Source organism: Callorhinus ursinus, unplaced genomic scaffold (genome assembly GCF_003265705.2).
Source record: "Callorhinus ursinus isolate GAN/ISIS: 27379988/994484 unplaced genomic scaffold, GSC_fseal_2.0 scaffold25, whole genome shotgun sequence".
Taxonomy (NCBI): domain Eukaryota; kingdom Metazoa; phylum Chordata; class Mammalia; order Carnivora; family Otariidae; genus Callorhinus; species Callorhinus ursinus.
This window is the reverse complement of record NW_027397087.1, coordinates 5,799,357-5,814,727: the sequence shown is the minus strand read 5'-3', so window position 1 is coordinate 5,814,727 and position 15,371 is coordinate 5,799,357. Positions and strand designations below refer to the sequence as shown.

Sequence of the window (15,371 nt, the reverse complement as noted above, 5' to 3'; positions counted from 1 at the left end):
TATTTTGGAATATTTCCTTTGTGCTTTTTCTAAGCAGTTCTCTTTTAACATAGTTGAGATCAAAATACATTTTTGTATCCTTTATTTCTCACTTAATTTTATATCCTAGGAATCTTCTTTAGTCATTAAAAACTTTTTTGTGGATATTATTTTTCATGGTCCTATATTTGTAAGATATGAGAAAGTAATTTACGGATGCACTGCCCCGTCTTTGGACATTTGGTTTGTCTGTAACCGTATTCCTTATAGTTCTCTCTGATACACACGATTGTGCCTAAATCTTTGCCATCACTTTTTGTGTTGTGCTGTGCCTACCCTGTCAAAGCATGTGGCGTGTGGAGGGGCGGAGGACTGTCGGCAGGTGGTTTTCTTTCCATCCCCCACACCATCACCCCACCCCCGTACATTCTGTATATAGAACATATATTCTGTATTCCCAGGCACACAGAAGGACAAAGCAGCCTCTTTTTCTCATTCCTCTTTGTGGGAAGAACCCACCAAAAAGCATGAGTCCTTGGCTTCAGTTTTGGACTGTTGTTTGTTTTGTTTTTTAACTCCCACCTCGTAGGTACTGGATAACAGAATTCTGGATCATGTTTAAAATGGATGCCAGCTTGACAAACACTATGGAAGAGTTTCAGGAACTGGTGAAGGCCAGTGGTGAGGAGTTACACTGCCGCCTGATCGATACAACTCAAATGTGAGTGTCAAGGTTTTGACTAATCTTTCCAAACCACCTCCCTCCTGGGCTGCTCAGCCAGGCCTCTGACCCCCTGCTGGGATGGCTGAATTCCCCACTTCCAGAAGCCCCTCAGGCAGGCTCAGACTGTAGCCCCAGAGTGAAAAGACTGCCCTTTAGCAGAAAAGCAGAGAAGCCCCACTGGTGATAAAGCTGTGAGTGACTAATGTCAAAGAGCAGGGGGAAAAAAAAAAAAAGTCCCAGTGAAGAAGAAATCGGGTAGCAAGACAGTGACTAAAGTGAATCCAGATGATGAGAAGCTGGAAGTACGGCCACTAGATGCTTCCTCAGCAGCCACGGTCTCGGGAAAGGGGCTGCTGAGAAATGGATTGAGTGGAGGGTTTCTAATTTGTATGGATGTCTACAAGAGACGCGTAGACTTGCAGAGATGGGAAGGCTCTCAGGAATAGTTCAGATTATTCCATATGAGAAAGTGTAATTTACAGACGCACTACCCCATCTTTGGACATTTGGTTTGTCTGTAACCGTATTCCTTATAATTATCTCTGATACACGTCTATGACATTGTCTGTGACGTTGGCCCACTCTAAAAAAATGAGGGCCTTTCCATCACAAACTAATGATGTATGGTGATTAACATAACAATAAAAATTTTTTTAAAAAATGAGGGCCTTTTCTAGTTTTGGGAAAACACATGCACACACACATACTCTCTCTCTCTCTTACACTGTTCGCAACGTGGGCACTTTATTTTGGAATAATAGAAATCCCTAGGATATAGCGTTGTAGGACTGAAGCACATTCTAGGGATCATTCCATGCAACAGCCCGGGAACCCGAGGCTTGGCAAGGTCGGCTCAGGTCACACAGTTAGTAGCAGAGCGAAGCTAGGCTCGGACCGCCCTCCAAGCACTGAGCCACAGCCCCCCAGAAATGACCTCAGGATCACATTGCATCATCCTGGATATCGTTCTGCGGATGCCAGTTTGGATTCTCTGCACTTCTCTGCTTAGAATCTACAACTTGAAAGATAAGAGAAAATTTCAAAGTTAACAGTGTTCTCATTTTAAAGATGTAAAACCTGGGGCACAGGGCAGTTCTCAGACCCCGATCTCCTTGTCCCAGCGTGTCCCTAGCTGACTGACCTCTCCTGAGATTTCCCACAGTACATTCTTTAGGAAGTAGCCAGTGGGATATTGCCTGACCACATATACTTAAGAAATAGTGAGTTAAGGGCGCCTGGGTGGCTCAGTTGGTTAAGCGGCTGCCTTCGGCTCAGGTCATGATCCTGGAGTCCCGGGATCGAGTCCCGCATCGGGCTCCCTGCTCGGCGGGGAGTCTGCTTCTCCCTCTGACCCTCCCACCTCTCATGTGCTGTCTCTCTCTCATTCTCACTCTCTCAAGATAAAAATAAATCTTTAAAAAAAAAAAAAGTGAGTTAAGCTTCCCTTTGGCATTTCACTTTATAACACGTTCACTGGCCAACAGGGCTCCAGAATCTGTAGGCTTTCCCAAACTCACTTGACCACAGAATCCTTTGTCAAGGGACAAGGTTCTCATCAATACCAGTTTGGGAAACAGATCTGTACCCTGCTGCCTCTCAAAATGGCTGCTTCCTTCGTGAAGGAAATTGAAACTAAGGATCAATTCTAGGAAAACTAATGGATCAATTCTAAGAAAATGTGGGGGTGGAGGGCACTCTAGGGTTAGCTAGGCTTCCTTGGTCATTTCCGTGGCTGGGAATGTTTGAGGACAATGCCCCAAGTCTGCCCAGAGTGACCTTCCTGCACGATTCCCTTTAGCGTGGCTTCTCGGTCTGTGGAATGCTACTTTGCTAAAATCTTGAGGTAGCATCCCCATCGCCCTCCTAAGAACGAAAGAACACACAGAAGGCATGGAGAGAGCAGAGATCCCAGGGGCTAGACAAAGGAGCAAGGACCAAAGGCCAGGACACTGTGACCAATGCCTGAGACTTACTTTCCTTCCCACGGCCTTTAAAGTAAACACATCTTACCCAGGTCCCATGACGTGTTCCGAAGGTTCATTGAAAACCAGCAAGGCTTTCCTACTTGGTGCCATAGGGAAAAAATAAAAAGTGGGGGGAAACTGTTTAACGCTTTGTTTTGGCGGAAGAAAGTTAGCTAATTCACGGTGCTTTGTATATCCTTGTGGGAAATGCGAATGGATTTACTTGAACTAAAAAGTAATTTGGGTTTACTTTTCCTCATCTTCTCCCTTTCATGTTTACCCACAAAAGCAATGCCCGGGACTGGTCCAGGAAGCTGACCCAAAGGATAAAATCAAACACCAGCAAGAAACGTAAAGTTTCCCTGCTCTTTGACCACCTGGAGCCAGAGGAGCTGTCGGAGCACCTCACCTACCTGGAGTTCAAGTCCTTCCGGAGGATATCAGTATGTACTTGACGGGCAGGAGAGAAACTTCCTGGGGTTATTTCAGAAAATAAGGCCCGTCTGCCTCCTAACCCTGGAGGCCCCCTCAGAGCCGGTGGACTTTCCCATCAAACTTCGGGTAGTCTAGAAAATGGGTACGCTAGAAATTTCTTCGTAGCTCTGCTGTGCATCCCTTCTCCCATCCTCCATGCCACCCCACCACTCACTCAAGTGACAGTACCGTGGGCACCCGGGGCACCCTGCACACTGATACACACGCGTGTACACACAGCATACACACACTGACGCACACACCTCTTACCCCGCATAACCATTAAGCTTCCAGAATTTTTTAAAAATTTTCCTGAAAAAAAAAGGAAAAAGAAAACGGGGATATGTCTTCTCAGAGTTTTGTTCTGAGATAGGCTTTGAGTGGCTTGGGGAAATCCTAAAATAAAGTAGGGGCTAATGGTCTAGCCCAGAATATAGCGAAGTTCTTGAAGTAGTGCTGGCCAGGCCCAGCAGACACCCATGATTCTAGATCTAAACCAAGCAGTCCCCAAACCTTGCTCCTTAAAGCTCCGTATGTGATACCAAAGAACACTGGATCTATACAAGAGAACCTGTCAACATGTCAGATGCCAACAGAACCCCCCCCCCCCGCCCAGGCCAGTGTGCTTGCTTGCCTGAGAAGTGCCACCCTTAGCCCACTCAGTCCCCACCCCTCCCAGAGGTACAGTCTTTGGCTTTGCTCCAAAAATAGAGCCTACCTAGTTGCTGGATGCATTTCTTGGAATGACCTGGGTTCCCCAGAAGAGGGGATGGGGGCTGCTCAGAAAGTGGCCTGAACAAGGTCACTCAGCTCATCACGGTCAGAGCCGGGGCTGGAGTCACGTGCCTCCTGGTCGCTCAGTTCCAATTTCTGGAGACCTGCTTGTGTCTGGAAGAATGACAAACCAAGTTTCAGAGTTTATTTCATCTTTTCTCCCGTGATGTTGATGTAATCCTGTTTTCACACAGCGGTTGCACCATTCGGCCAGGCCCCTCCCCCCAGCTCCCATGTGGAAACAAGCCTCCAAGCATTAATCCCCACCAGCCCCCCAGGGTCCCCACTGGCACCCCTCCCACAAAACTGCAGGCCCCGGTTAGGAAGCTCCACCTGGGGAGTTTCCATTTGGCAGTGCCTCCCCTGTCCCAGGGAAGGACACTGAAAAGAGCCATTTAGCACGCGGGCAACATGAGCCCTGCGGGGCCCCAGCGGGCCCTGGCAGCTGCAGCAGCCTCCAGGAGGCTCAGCTTGGCAGAGGCAGGAGTGAGAATCCCTGGGACTTGGAGCTAGTGCTCCCCCCAGCTGGAGGCTGTGCTCCATTTGCAAATGAAAACATCAGTGTGAACTTTCATTGCTTTTAGGTGGCATGATCCCCTCATAGAAGAGGATTTGTGTGTGTGGGGGGGGCCATATTTTCATTTTTCCTACACAATTCTAAGTAGCTTTCCCAAATATGTTCCTTCATTGTAGTTGGAGGGAAATTTCTCTCTGCTATGAATGGAGTGGCATTTGATATTTTCTGCTATTTATAGTACTTACTATTATAGTACTAATTCTAAAAAATAAGTGGATTTGATGTTTTATTTACAGTGGAGGGGTAGATAAATGTATTCACTGGAGTGAGTCATGGGGACTTTCTCTCAGAACCAGTAAGATTGCTTATGTGTCCCTCTTGAGTCGTTTTTGCTCATAGTTTTCCACCCATCAGCAGTCACTGGCTCAGCCATGTCACATCTGATTTTAAAGGGGAGTTCGGAAGCAGAGAGCTCGAAATAGCTGGGATACTGCACCAAAAGCTTCCCCAGGCCCCGCTGGAGCAGAGTAGAGGGCTCCTGCCTCTTGGTTCTACCACTTGAACAGAGGATCGTCTGGGATAGGGACGAGATGTGCATCCTTGCTTAGCCAGCGATCTGCCGAGACAGCTCCATTTTCACAGGAGCCGATCACGGTCAGCCATGGTCAGTGCCCTTGGCCCGTTTGAAAACTGTGGTCACTCCATAATGGCTAACCACGTGGCCTCTGCTCAAGCTGGTGAGTCAGAGGAAATCCAAACAGGTTTGTTGTAGCATGAGGTTAATGATTATCCTGTCAGTACCACCTCATGTGGGCCAGCACTCTGAAAAGTTAAAGTGCTTTCAGACATTGTTATGTCTAACAACTTTGTGACCTAGATAGGGCAGAGTTTATGATCCCACTTTTCAGTTAAGAAAACAGTTGGGGATGCAGGGGGTGGGGGGAGAGAAAGAGGAGATTTTTGAGGAGAGGGTTGTCTGTTTTTCCCCTTAACTTCAGTGATGGAGCTAGAACTAGTACAGATCTTACTCAACGTACGATGGGTTTATTGAGCCATAAACCCATTGTAAGTTGAAAATATCACAAGTTGAAAATGCATTTAACACCTCTAACCTACCAACATCATACATAGCTCAGCCTAGCCTACTCTTCAGTGTGCTCAGAACACTTATGTTAGCCTACGGTTGGGCAAAATCATCTGTTGCAAAGCCTATTTGTAATAAAAAGCTGAATATCTCCCGTAATTTACTGAATACTGTACTGAAAGTGAAAAACAGAAGTGAAAACTTTACAGGAGACAGGATGGTTGTAAGCGTATCAGTCGTTTATCCGTGTGATCACGTTTCTGCCTGGGAGCCGCAACTCGCTGCCCAGCATCACGAGTTTCGCACTGCATATGGCTAGTCTGGGAAAAGTTCCAGATTCAAAATTCAAAGTATGGTTTCTTACGAATGCATATGGGGCTTTTGCAACATTGTACAATTAAAAAATCCTAAGTGAAACCATTCTAGTCAGGGACTGTCTATACTGAGATTTCTCTTCTATATTGTATTCTTTAGAAGGGACAGTATCATTATCCACTCAGAATACAGTATTTGGATTAGTGTGTGGACACATCCCCTTGGGCCTGATGACTTTTGATGTAGAGAAACCATGCTTTGGGTAGGATAAGAAAGATTTCCTTCCCACCATTCTCATCAGCCAAGTGGAAGACACGCAGGAGGAGGGCCAAGAGCTCCTCTGTCCCATAGCATCAACTGAACCATCAACAGAGCAGAAGTGATGTGCCTCTCAGATGTCCCAGAGGACCAGAGGGCCAGTCCTCATGGGTTTCTTTTTCCCCAGTTCTCCGATTATCAGAATTACCTCGTGAATAGCTGTGTGAAGGAGAATCCCACCATGGAGCGGTCCATCGCCCTGTGTAACGGCATCTCCCAGTGGGTACAACTGATGGTTCTCAGCCGTCCCACCCCACAGCTCCGGGCAGAAGTCTTCATCAAGTTCATCCAGGTGGCTCAGGTCAGTGACTAGCTTAAGAATTTGACCTAGGCTATGAGGTAAAGTATCCCTTCTTCCCCCCAAGTCAGTCTATCCGTTAGAGCGGCTTCCCCCCCGCGAACCACAGGAGAGTTTGTGTGATGTGAATTGTCCCAGGTTTAGATATGGTGACTTTTCTATTTCCTACATAAGGGCAATATGGTGAGGACCATATTGATTATCTCAGGGGTCAGGATACACTTTTAGAGCTGTTTAGATCTTTTAAAATTTTTTTTACGTATTTATTTATTTTAAAGTAATCTCTACACCCAGTATGGGGCTCAAACTCACGACCCCAAGATCAAGAGTCACACACTCTTCTGACTGAGCCAGCCAGGTGCCCCGAGATCTGTTTAGATCTTTTAACCTATTCAGAAGATGCTTCCCAGCCTACATTGTTTCCCCAAATCTGGCCCACATGGCAAAGGAAAGGGCAGGTTTTACTGGGGCTGGACTACCTCAGTTGTCATAGGTCTGTGAGCCCTTACTGTGTTGAACGGCTGGGTTTAATGTTTGAAGGCAGAGTTTAAGCATTTGATGAGAGGAAAACAGGTAGTAAGAACACATAATTGAAATTTCCCAGAGACTCTAGCTCCTCTCTCCCAGGGACGGTCCGGCATAGGCACTGGCACAGCATAAGAGAATAAAACAGTCTTTGTCCTTAAAAATAAAAGTGGTTATTTGAGATGAAGGATATAAATTATTATTAGTTCTAGAGGTTTAAGACCAGCGTTTCTCAAAGTTTGGTACATGGCCCACTTGCTCTGATATTAACTGAAAGTTTATCCCTCAGCTCAGCCCCAGATCCCAGGAGTCAGAATAGCTGCTCTTGGATCCAGCAGTCTTTGCGTTAAGCAAGTACTTTGGGTGGTTCTTAGAAACTGCTGATGTAGAGGATGGCCTGCCAAACTGGTGCAACAAAGAAGGGAGATATGACACCTTGCTAGATAGGGTTTGAAGTTAAGCCTATAGGGGAAAATGGTCAGAAAAGCACAACACCTGACTGCTAGGCTTTGACCGGTATTAGGAAGACTGGAGGTGCAGAGTGGAGAGGTGCGTAACTGACATGTACATTGACTACTCTCCTCTCTTTTCTACGTCACAGAAACTCCACCAGCTACAGAACTTCAATACATTGATGGCTGTGATAGGTGGGCTCTGTCACAGCTCAATCTCCAGGCTCAAGGAGACAAGTTCGCATGTCCCACATGAAATCAATAAGGTCAGTGTCACTGCCTCCTTCCTCCAGGGCCCCTTAGCAGCATTCCCAGGACCAGCATCGACATTTATTGAGAGGCAACCCAGAGAGCATTTCCAAACCATTTTATCCTTTCTCAGTTAATTAGGCAGAATACTAGAGAGGCAAACCCCCAGCAAACCCATAGGATGTGACTATCCCAGATCTGAGAGTGACTGTGACTCAGTCTGGCCTCGGTGTCACTGCATGCATCCCTACGGTCAGTTGCAGTAACGTGTGCCTCTCTCCTATACTGCCATGAATAGTGAGAGTCACGGTCTTTAGTACCGACTCCTTGCTCCAGCAAATTGTTCCAAATGTTTTCCTAAAAGAAAGTGGCTCAGTTGACCGTAGTTCCATTTATATGTCAAATATGTATAGTGAGTGACACATTAGAAACCTGCCTATTCAGATCTCTTAGAGAATGACATTCTGGATAGTTGAATTTTCCCAGAGAGTTGAAAATGAGCTTTTCAGGTGCCATTTTGTAATAGGGTCTTATTGGGGAATATTTTTCTTAAGTGCCCTATGCACTTTCCTACATTCTTTAGATTTTAGAGACTAGGCTTTAGCTCTTCATAACGTAGGGCTATTAGGCATACAAACCCCTAAGGTATACTGAAGCTAGAAATGCAGCTGTTTGGTGCGGACTAGCTGACAACTGCTCTCTCAGTGTCTCCGCCTCACGTGAGGACCAGCCAGCCCCCCCTTACTAACCTCGGCCCCCAGATCCCCCACCTCTGTCCTCCCGAGCTGCATGGAGGCTCTTCTTCGGGAGACAGGTCTGTGCCCCATTGTCCTGTTGTTCTCAGCTGTCCAGCCTGCTTTCGGGAAGTCTCAGATTCATCATCCCTGCTCTCACCACCCTGAGCTCTGGGGACGCTACCCCACCCCCACCTTCCAGTTCCCTACTAGTTCTGGCGAAACTCAGTGGAACCGTCGAAAAGATTGCCCATGTCTCAGAACTGACAGAGGGAGACAGTCATGGAGATGAACACGCTCTCGTGTTATCTCACTGACAAGATCGAGCTTGCTCCTCTTCAGCTTGGAGCCCCACAGCAGTGCTTCCATGTCTGGAGCTGCTTGACCCTCAGGCTGGTCTGCACAGCCGATTAGTGAGGCCAGAAGTAAAGCGAGAACCCCTTGCTCCTCTAGTAGTTTATTTCACCTCCCAAGGGGAGCAAAACTATCTCATTTTTGCTGTTAGGCTCTCGTCTTGTGAGCCCCCTCCATACTTCACACTCACGGGCGCCGTTTGCTGAGAGCTGAGTGAGAAGGAGGCTCTCTTGCCTGCTCATAGTGATTGAGGGAGGCTAACTCCAAGCCTCAAGTCCTTCATTGGAGAGAAATGGTACTTGTTAGGCCACAGTTTTATTAAAAGAATTTCCAGCAGCATTTAAAGTAGGTATTTTGTGCTGTAACATGATTGGTGGACAATCTTTGCGTCTGAGGAAGCTGGTCGTCATGCATGGGGACTGGGGTTCTGCGAACTGCTTGTTCACTTGAACCTGCCATATTTGTTGAGAACCGCAGATCTGGCCGCTCCCTTTTTGTGCTGGTGAGCAGCCATGCCCCTTCCAGGGCTAGGGCAGGGCGTGGGCTCTCAGGAAGAGCTCCCTAGGCCTTCCGCCTGATCTTCCTGCGTGCCCTCTGCTGGGACTCGGTCTCTGGTGCAGGTTTTCAGTCTGTGAATGCAGTATCCCATGCTTCAGAATCGCTAAGGCCCACAGAGTGCAACGTAGAGTATGAACATGCTAGAGACCGCTGAAGCCCCACAGCTTCTCCCCTTGTTGGCAATAGTCAGCGCTTCAACAGTACACTTCCCATGTGTCTCTGGAAGCGCTCAGATAATAGTAGGGAGGGCAACTGCATGCCTGGGGGACAGAGGTCAGAGGGACACTTACTGTGTACTATATATTCTTGTACCTTTTTAATTTTTATCTCCGGTTTTTATTTTTAAAAAAATAGTATAAAAATGTAAGACCGCACTTAAAATTGTTTAGTTATGTAGTATAATCAAGTAAAGCATACCTTGTGTTTGCAGATACACACTGACATTTGAAATAAACTGGAGTTTTTTAATTTGGGAGTCACAGTATGCAAATTGTAGATGAATCCCCTCCTGCCCAATTCGGGATGGGGTGAAATCATGGGAGGGACTGAGAGTATTGCAGATAATACACGCTGCCAGGTGGGTACCTGTGACCGGGTCTCTTCTATTTTGTAGGTTCTGGGTGAGATGACCGAGCTGTTGTCCTCCTGTAGAAACTATGACAACTACCGGCGGGCCTATGGGGAGTGCACCCAATTCAAGATCCCCATTCTGGGGGTGCACCTCAAGGACCTCATCTCCCTGTATGAAGCCATGCCCGACTATCTGGAAGATGGAAAGGTCAATGTCCACAAGCTGCTGGCCCTTTACAATCATATCAATGAACTGGTCCAGCTGCAAGAGGTGGCCCCGCCCTTGGAGGCCAACAAGGACTTGGTGCACCTGCTGACGGTGAGGCTCCCACAGGAGGCAGTTACTAAGGACGAGCTGTGTGCCACCCACCACTCCCTGCAGCCTAGCAGATACTAGTTCAGTTAATCCTCATAAAAACTCTCGCAAGTAGACACTATGATGATCACCATTTTATGGATGGGGTACTGAGGCACACAGGTATAACTGGTCAGGGTACCACACATGATTAAGCAGCAGAACCTGGATTCAGACCCAGGTGGTGGGACTCCAGAGGCTGTGCTTTTAAACAGTATGCCCTTAGGACTTCTAGAACTCCTTCCCACCCCTCTACAAAAGCAATTCTAAACTCTCCGGGAGGAGCTGATAGCAAATCAGGATCTAAAGCTACCTAAGAGAAGGAGACAGTGTATTCTCATTTAAAAAAGGGTAAGGCAATGAGTTAAAAACAAACAAAAAAAAACCAACAACAAAATGGAGGCATTTAAGTCAAGAATAGGTGAACACTTGTGGTACAGGAGACCAGGATTTGCACTTTCGGTCCAGAGTGAGATCAGATGAAACCCCTTCCAGACCCACGATTCTGTAGTTCACCAGCTCTGTGACTGTGGGCACCTAACGTATCTGTTTTCTTCTCTGCAAATCAGAGAGGAGTCTCTGGGATAACTTGTAACTTCTTGCAGTTCTAAAATGAAACAGTTCATAATCTGCTCTTCTGCAGAATGGCATAATTATTACAGCCTCTTCTTCCCTCACATGATGATTCTGTTGATAGAGCCCCATGGTTCACATCCCAGCCCCTTTGGCAGTTGGCCAGGTGACCAAAGCAGGTCTCGGCCGTAGACACCATCTGTGAAAAGACGTACTGATCTTAACTTTTTTGAATCACAAATCATGGGATGAAAACTGAAAAATATAAAAAATATATAGGAGTTCTGGACCTCTTGAAGCCATCCATAGACTCTAGGTTAAGAACAAGATTATTTCTAAGATCTCTCCCTTCTAGATTTTATGGTTTTAAGATATATGAAACTGATTAACTCTTAGTATCATTTAATAAAATCTGTTCACCAATCACTTAAACTGGGTTCTGTTGTAGAGAACAAGTGAGGCATGGACCATCTGACCCGATGGGGCCTTCTGCCTAAACTCTAAAGGCTTAGATATTAAATATTTTAAAAGAGGACATCTTGACATTTCTTCACAATTTAAAAACACTTTAACAAGAAGGAACTAATGCTTGCCCTATTACAGTAGTAAGTGTTACACCCTCCAAACTTTGTGAATTGTTAAAACAAACCACTAGAATGGCCTAGAAGAGTAGAGAAACACATCAGCCCTGGGAAAGACAAACAGCATCCTAGCAAATAACTGTGTTCTGCTTTGACCTGCAGTTGTCCTTAGACCTCTACTACACTGAAGATGAAATCTACGAGCTTTCCTATGCTCGGGAACCAAGGAACCACAAAGCCCCAGTGAGTTTGTTCATATTTTTATGCTAAGATTACTGCATGTAACAGGTACTTTACAACTGCTCATCAAGGTCATTATCTTAAGGAACAAACCTTTATTCAGTTTAATAAGTATTATGTTTCCACTGTATGCCCAACCTCGTGCTAGGAACAGAGCTTCAACATATGTATCATTAGTTCCTGACCATAAAGAGCCTGTAGTCTACTTGAAGGGATGAGACGAATATAGGAACGGTAAATGACTATGTGCCCTAAGCACATCCCAGTGAGTGGTGCAGTCAGTGATTTACCAAGTAGAGAAGGGAGACTTGCGGGCCATAGTGACATCTCCTTCCTATTATTATAAAGTATCCCCACATCAGTTGTTTCTCTTTGATTTGTCGATAAGCACATGCATCCCAGTTAGAAAAGACGGATCATCCTGTATTCATCTGGGTCAGAAAGAGCAGTCTGCTGGGGCTTTTGACCTCTTGTGCTGGTAAGTCCTCAAAACAGCGCAGTCCCGGCGCTGCCCAGTAGGACCCTCACAGGTCGTCTGGCCCGCCTCTCCTACAGGCAGGTGAAAATTTCAGCCTTCCTTCTGAAGGTCCGGGAACCCCCACCCCCCACCGCCCAGTCTCCTGGGCAGCTTCCCAACCCCCAAACACGTAGTACTCAATGCGGGGAGGTACCTGCGCTTAAGTAATCCAACTTCTCTGTTCAGGTGCCTAGACTGCATTGCCTCTACACAGAAGAATCAAGTTCTAGCTCCTACCGTAATGAAAGCTGTTCACTAAAAATACTTGGCAGGTTCCATCTTCAGGGTGTTAGAGGGCATTTCAATGGAAAGGGTACATTCTCCCATTTTTGGAAGAGATTTTCATTTGGGCCAAGTCTCAAATTAGGAATGGAGCCCGTCTCCAGGTGTCCAAACCTCAGCCTTCTTTCCTTGTGTCGTCCTGCCTGTGTTTCAGCTATTTTTCTCCTCATCTATGGCTTTAGTAAGAAGAGAACAGAGAGGAAATTTAAATGAGCCACTGTAGTTCTGCTGATAGCTCTGACAAAAGGTTCAATAATGCAGAGGGAATGGAGAATTTTGAGTTCTCTGTGATGAAGAGAATATTATGTGAGGAGCACTTTGTCAGCTGTGAAGCACAACATTTGCATTGGCCAAGATGACGATTGTAGATTTCAATTCCACATGGGCTCTCAGCTCCTTGCCCCTGCACAGAGCTGACGGTTGTCCAGTGTGGCCATCAGGTAGTGTGAAAGGAAGGAGCTGTGGGTTGTACTGCATTCTGGTGTCATGGGGATTTCTCTGAATATTTCATTTCAGCCACTAACACCTTCAAAACCACCAGTAGTGGTGGACTGGGCCTCTGGAGTATCTCCCAAACCGGACCCAAAGACTATAAGTAAACACGTCCAGAGGATGGTGGATGTAAGTACAGCTGTTATTTCAGCAGACAAAAGCCGGGCACAGCCTGGCTTAGCTTTATATGCAGAGGGTGGGGAGGGGGTGCCCACAGTGGCAGAAACACACCAACGGGAAACTTGAAACCTGTTCCTGGTGAGCACGGGGAACCGCTTCTCATACTGTGCCTGTAGGACAGTTCACAAGTTACATTTTGCAAACACACTTGGGCCTCATGTTGGGGGAGGTGTGCCCCCACTTGAAGACCTCGTAGGAGAGCATATATTTAAGGGCTGGCAGTTGATTCGGGAGGCAGAGAGGCATCAGAAAAAGCTTAAGTAAGGATAATAAGGAGAATCTAATACTGAAAATTTTGGCCCTCTTGATTCTCTTCGCTGTTACTGTGGAGGAGGGATACCTACTTCTGTGCTTCTAATCCAGTGTAGTAAGAGAAAAGGGAGAGCCAGCTGGTGACAGAACCATGAGCAGTGGAGCACGGAGGGGGAAGGAGCGCTTCCCGCTGGGCTGTTAGCAGAAGCACTGTAAGGGGGGCAGAGCAGAGGGAGAACAGCCCCTGTGCAAGGAGCGAGGAGCACCCAGTGGCCAGGGAGGTGGCACCATCAATGTGCTAAGGGACCCACCAGCCCCTGGCCCCCTGCAGATGTGGGCCCGGGGCAGCCCTGCCATGTGCCCTGCTGCTTCTCTGCAGCAGCTTCAGGAGCACGTTTCCTCGTTCTCTCATTCAGGCTGAGGAGAGGCTTTTATCAGACGTTCCAACCCTTTGTCATTTGGCTCAAGGGAGAAATGACTGGTTTCGCTTTGGTAATCACCAAAGAAACTCCTTTTTTTCCACAGTCCGTCTTCAAGAACTATGATCATGACCAGGATGGATACATTTCTCAGGAAGAGTTTGAAAAGATTGCTGCCAGTTTTCCCTTTTCCTTCTGTGTGATGGACAAAGACAGGTGAGCGTTTGTGTACAGGCATAGGAGGCTCTTGGTGCTAAGGGAGCAGTCATCAAATCAATGCTGGTCTGGTTTTCGTTTGGACAACAGACCATGAAAAACACGTGTGTTTTAAATGCCTCAGAATTGAAGATTTCATAAATCTGCCCGTTAAGGAATAGTCAACTCTAAATAAGAAAACCTGTAGTAGTGTTCCTTCTTGCTTGGTTCTGCAGATTATGAGAAATAATTATTTAATACGTTGTCTATTTACTTTTCAGAAGGTTACATAAGCTCTATGTTGGTTCTCTGTATGAAATCAAAGGGATGGTTGGTGGGCTCCACTTATGTGTCATGTACTGTCTAAAGTCAGAAACCACAGCATAAGGCACTTCTCTCCCTGTACAGTTTCCATTTCTTTTTTGAGTCTTTAAATTGGCTAGGAAAACCTACTTTAGCCAAAGAACACCTCTGTAGAAATGAATAGTGCCTTCTCACCTACTCATGACGTGCTATCCATGCATCCCTACTGAAGAGCAGGGCTCAGGGAAATAGTCCCCAGCACTACGTACTGTACCTGCCACACAAGGGTAAAAACAAAGGCTAGAAGCCACTCTTGTTACCCCAGACCCCACTCACACCTTGTCTGTCCCTTGCTGGCAGGGAAGGCCTCATCAGCAGAGATGAGATCACAGCCTACTTCATGAGGGCCAGCTCAATCTACTCCAAACTGGGCCTGGGCTTTCCTCACAACTTTCAAGAGACCACCTACCTGAAACCTACTTTCTGTGACAACTGTGCTGGATTTGTAAGTTGTTCTCTGAATGCTTTAGGTTAAACTTGGGGAGGGGTATGAGACAATTTAAGTGATTAAGCCAAGCAGAGACCCCACCACCCTTATCAACCACGCCAGCTTAAAGCCTAAACAAACACCTAGAATAAGCTCATTCTCAAATGCATGGTTTTTACTTGAACTCATCTTTACCATTTCTCCCGGACTGATTTCTTCCTCTGGTCTATGAGGCCTGGGACAAATGGTAAAAACCGTTGAACTGAGGATATATTTTTTAAGTAATTATAGTCATATGCTGTTGCCACTGTGAGAAAAAAGAATTATGAGACATCCCTGCCCTTTGCCCGTCAAAAGGAATGGCTTTTAAGAAGTCATGTGGCTCTGCCCCTCTCTGACCACCCCCCCCCCACCGACCCCAGGATTCTGTATGCTTGTTCTTTAGTTTGGAGTCCCGAGAAACTAGTTTGTTCTTTGATTCATCTACTTCAGGCCTCAGGAAGGCCTCCTAAGTCCATGCTAGTGAGCTTCTCGCACATCTTTCATCAGCACAAACTCTTCATGTTTGCAATTTAAGGTCAGGAGAGTTAAGATGGGGAAGATAAA

General features: G+C 46.5%; 1 protein-coding gene across 1 annotated transcript in view; it reads left to right on the top strand.

The window, feature by feature from the left end:
• The window catches only part of RASGRP1 (RAS guanyl releasing protein 1), a 76,237-nt gene that overhangs the window by 50,733 nt on the left and 10,133 nt on the right, over window positions 1-15,371 (top strand). The window contains exons 5-13 of the mRNA XM_025884605.2: window positions 569-700; window positions 2,957-3,110; window positions 6,277-6,450; window positions 7,574-7,690; window positions 9,933-10,208; window positions 11,561-11,641; window positions 12,954-13,058; window positions 13,887-13,996; window positions 14,639-14,783. Coding sequence (XP_025740390.1) covers window positions 569-700; window positions 2,957-3,110; window positions 6,277-6,450; window positions 7,574-7,690; window positions 9,933-10,208; window positions 11,561-11,641; window positions 12,954-13,058; window positions 13,887-13,996; window positions 14,639-14,783 — 1,294 coding nt within the window. The remainder of the gene's footprint in view (window positions 1-568; window positions 701-2,956; window positions 3,111-6,276; window positions 6,451-7,573; window positions 7,691-9,932; window positions 10,209-11,560; window positions 11,642-12,953; window positions 13,059-13,886; window positions 13,997-14,638; window positions 14,784-15,371) is intronic.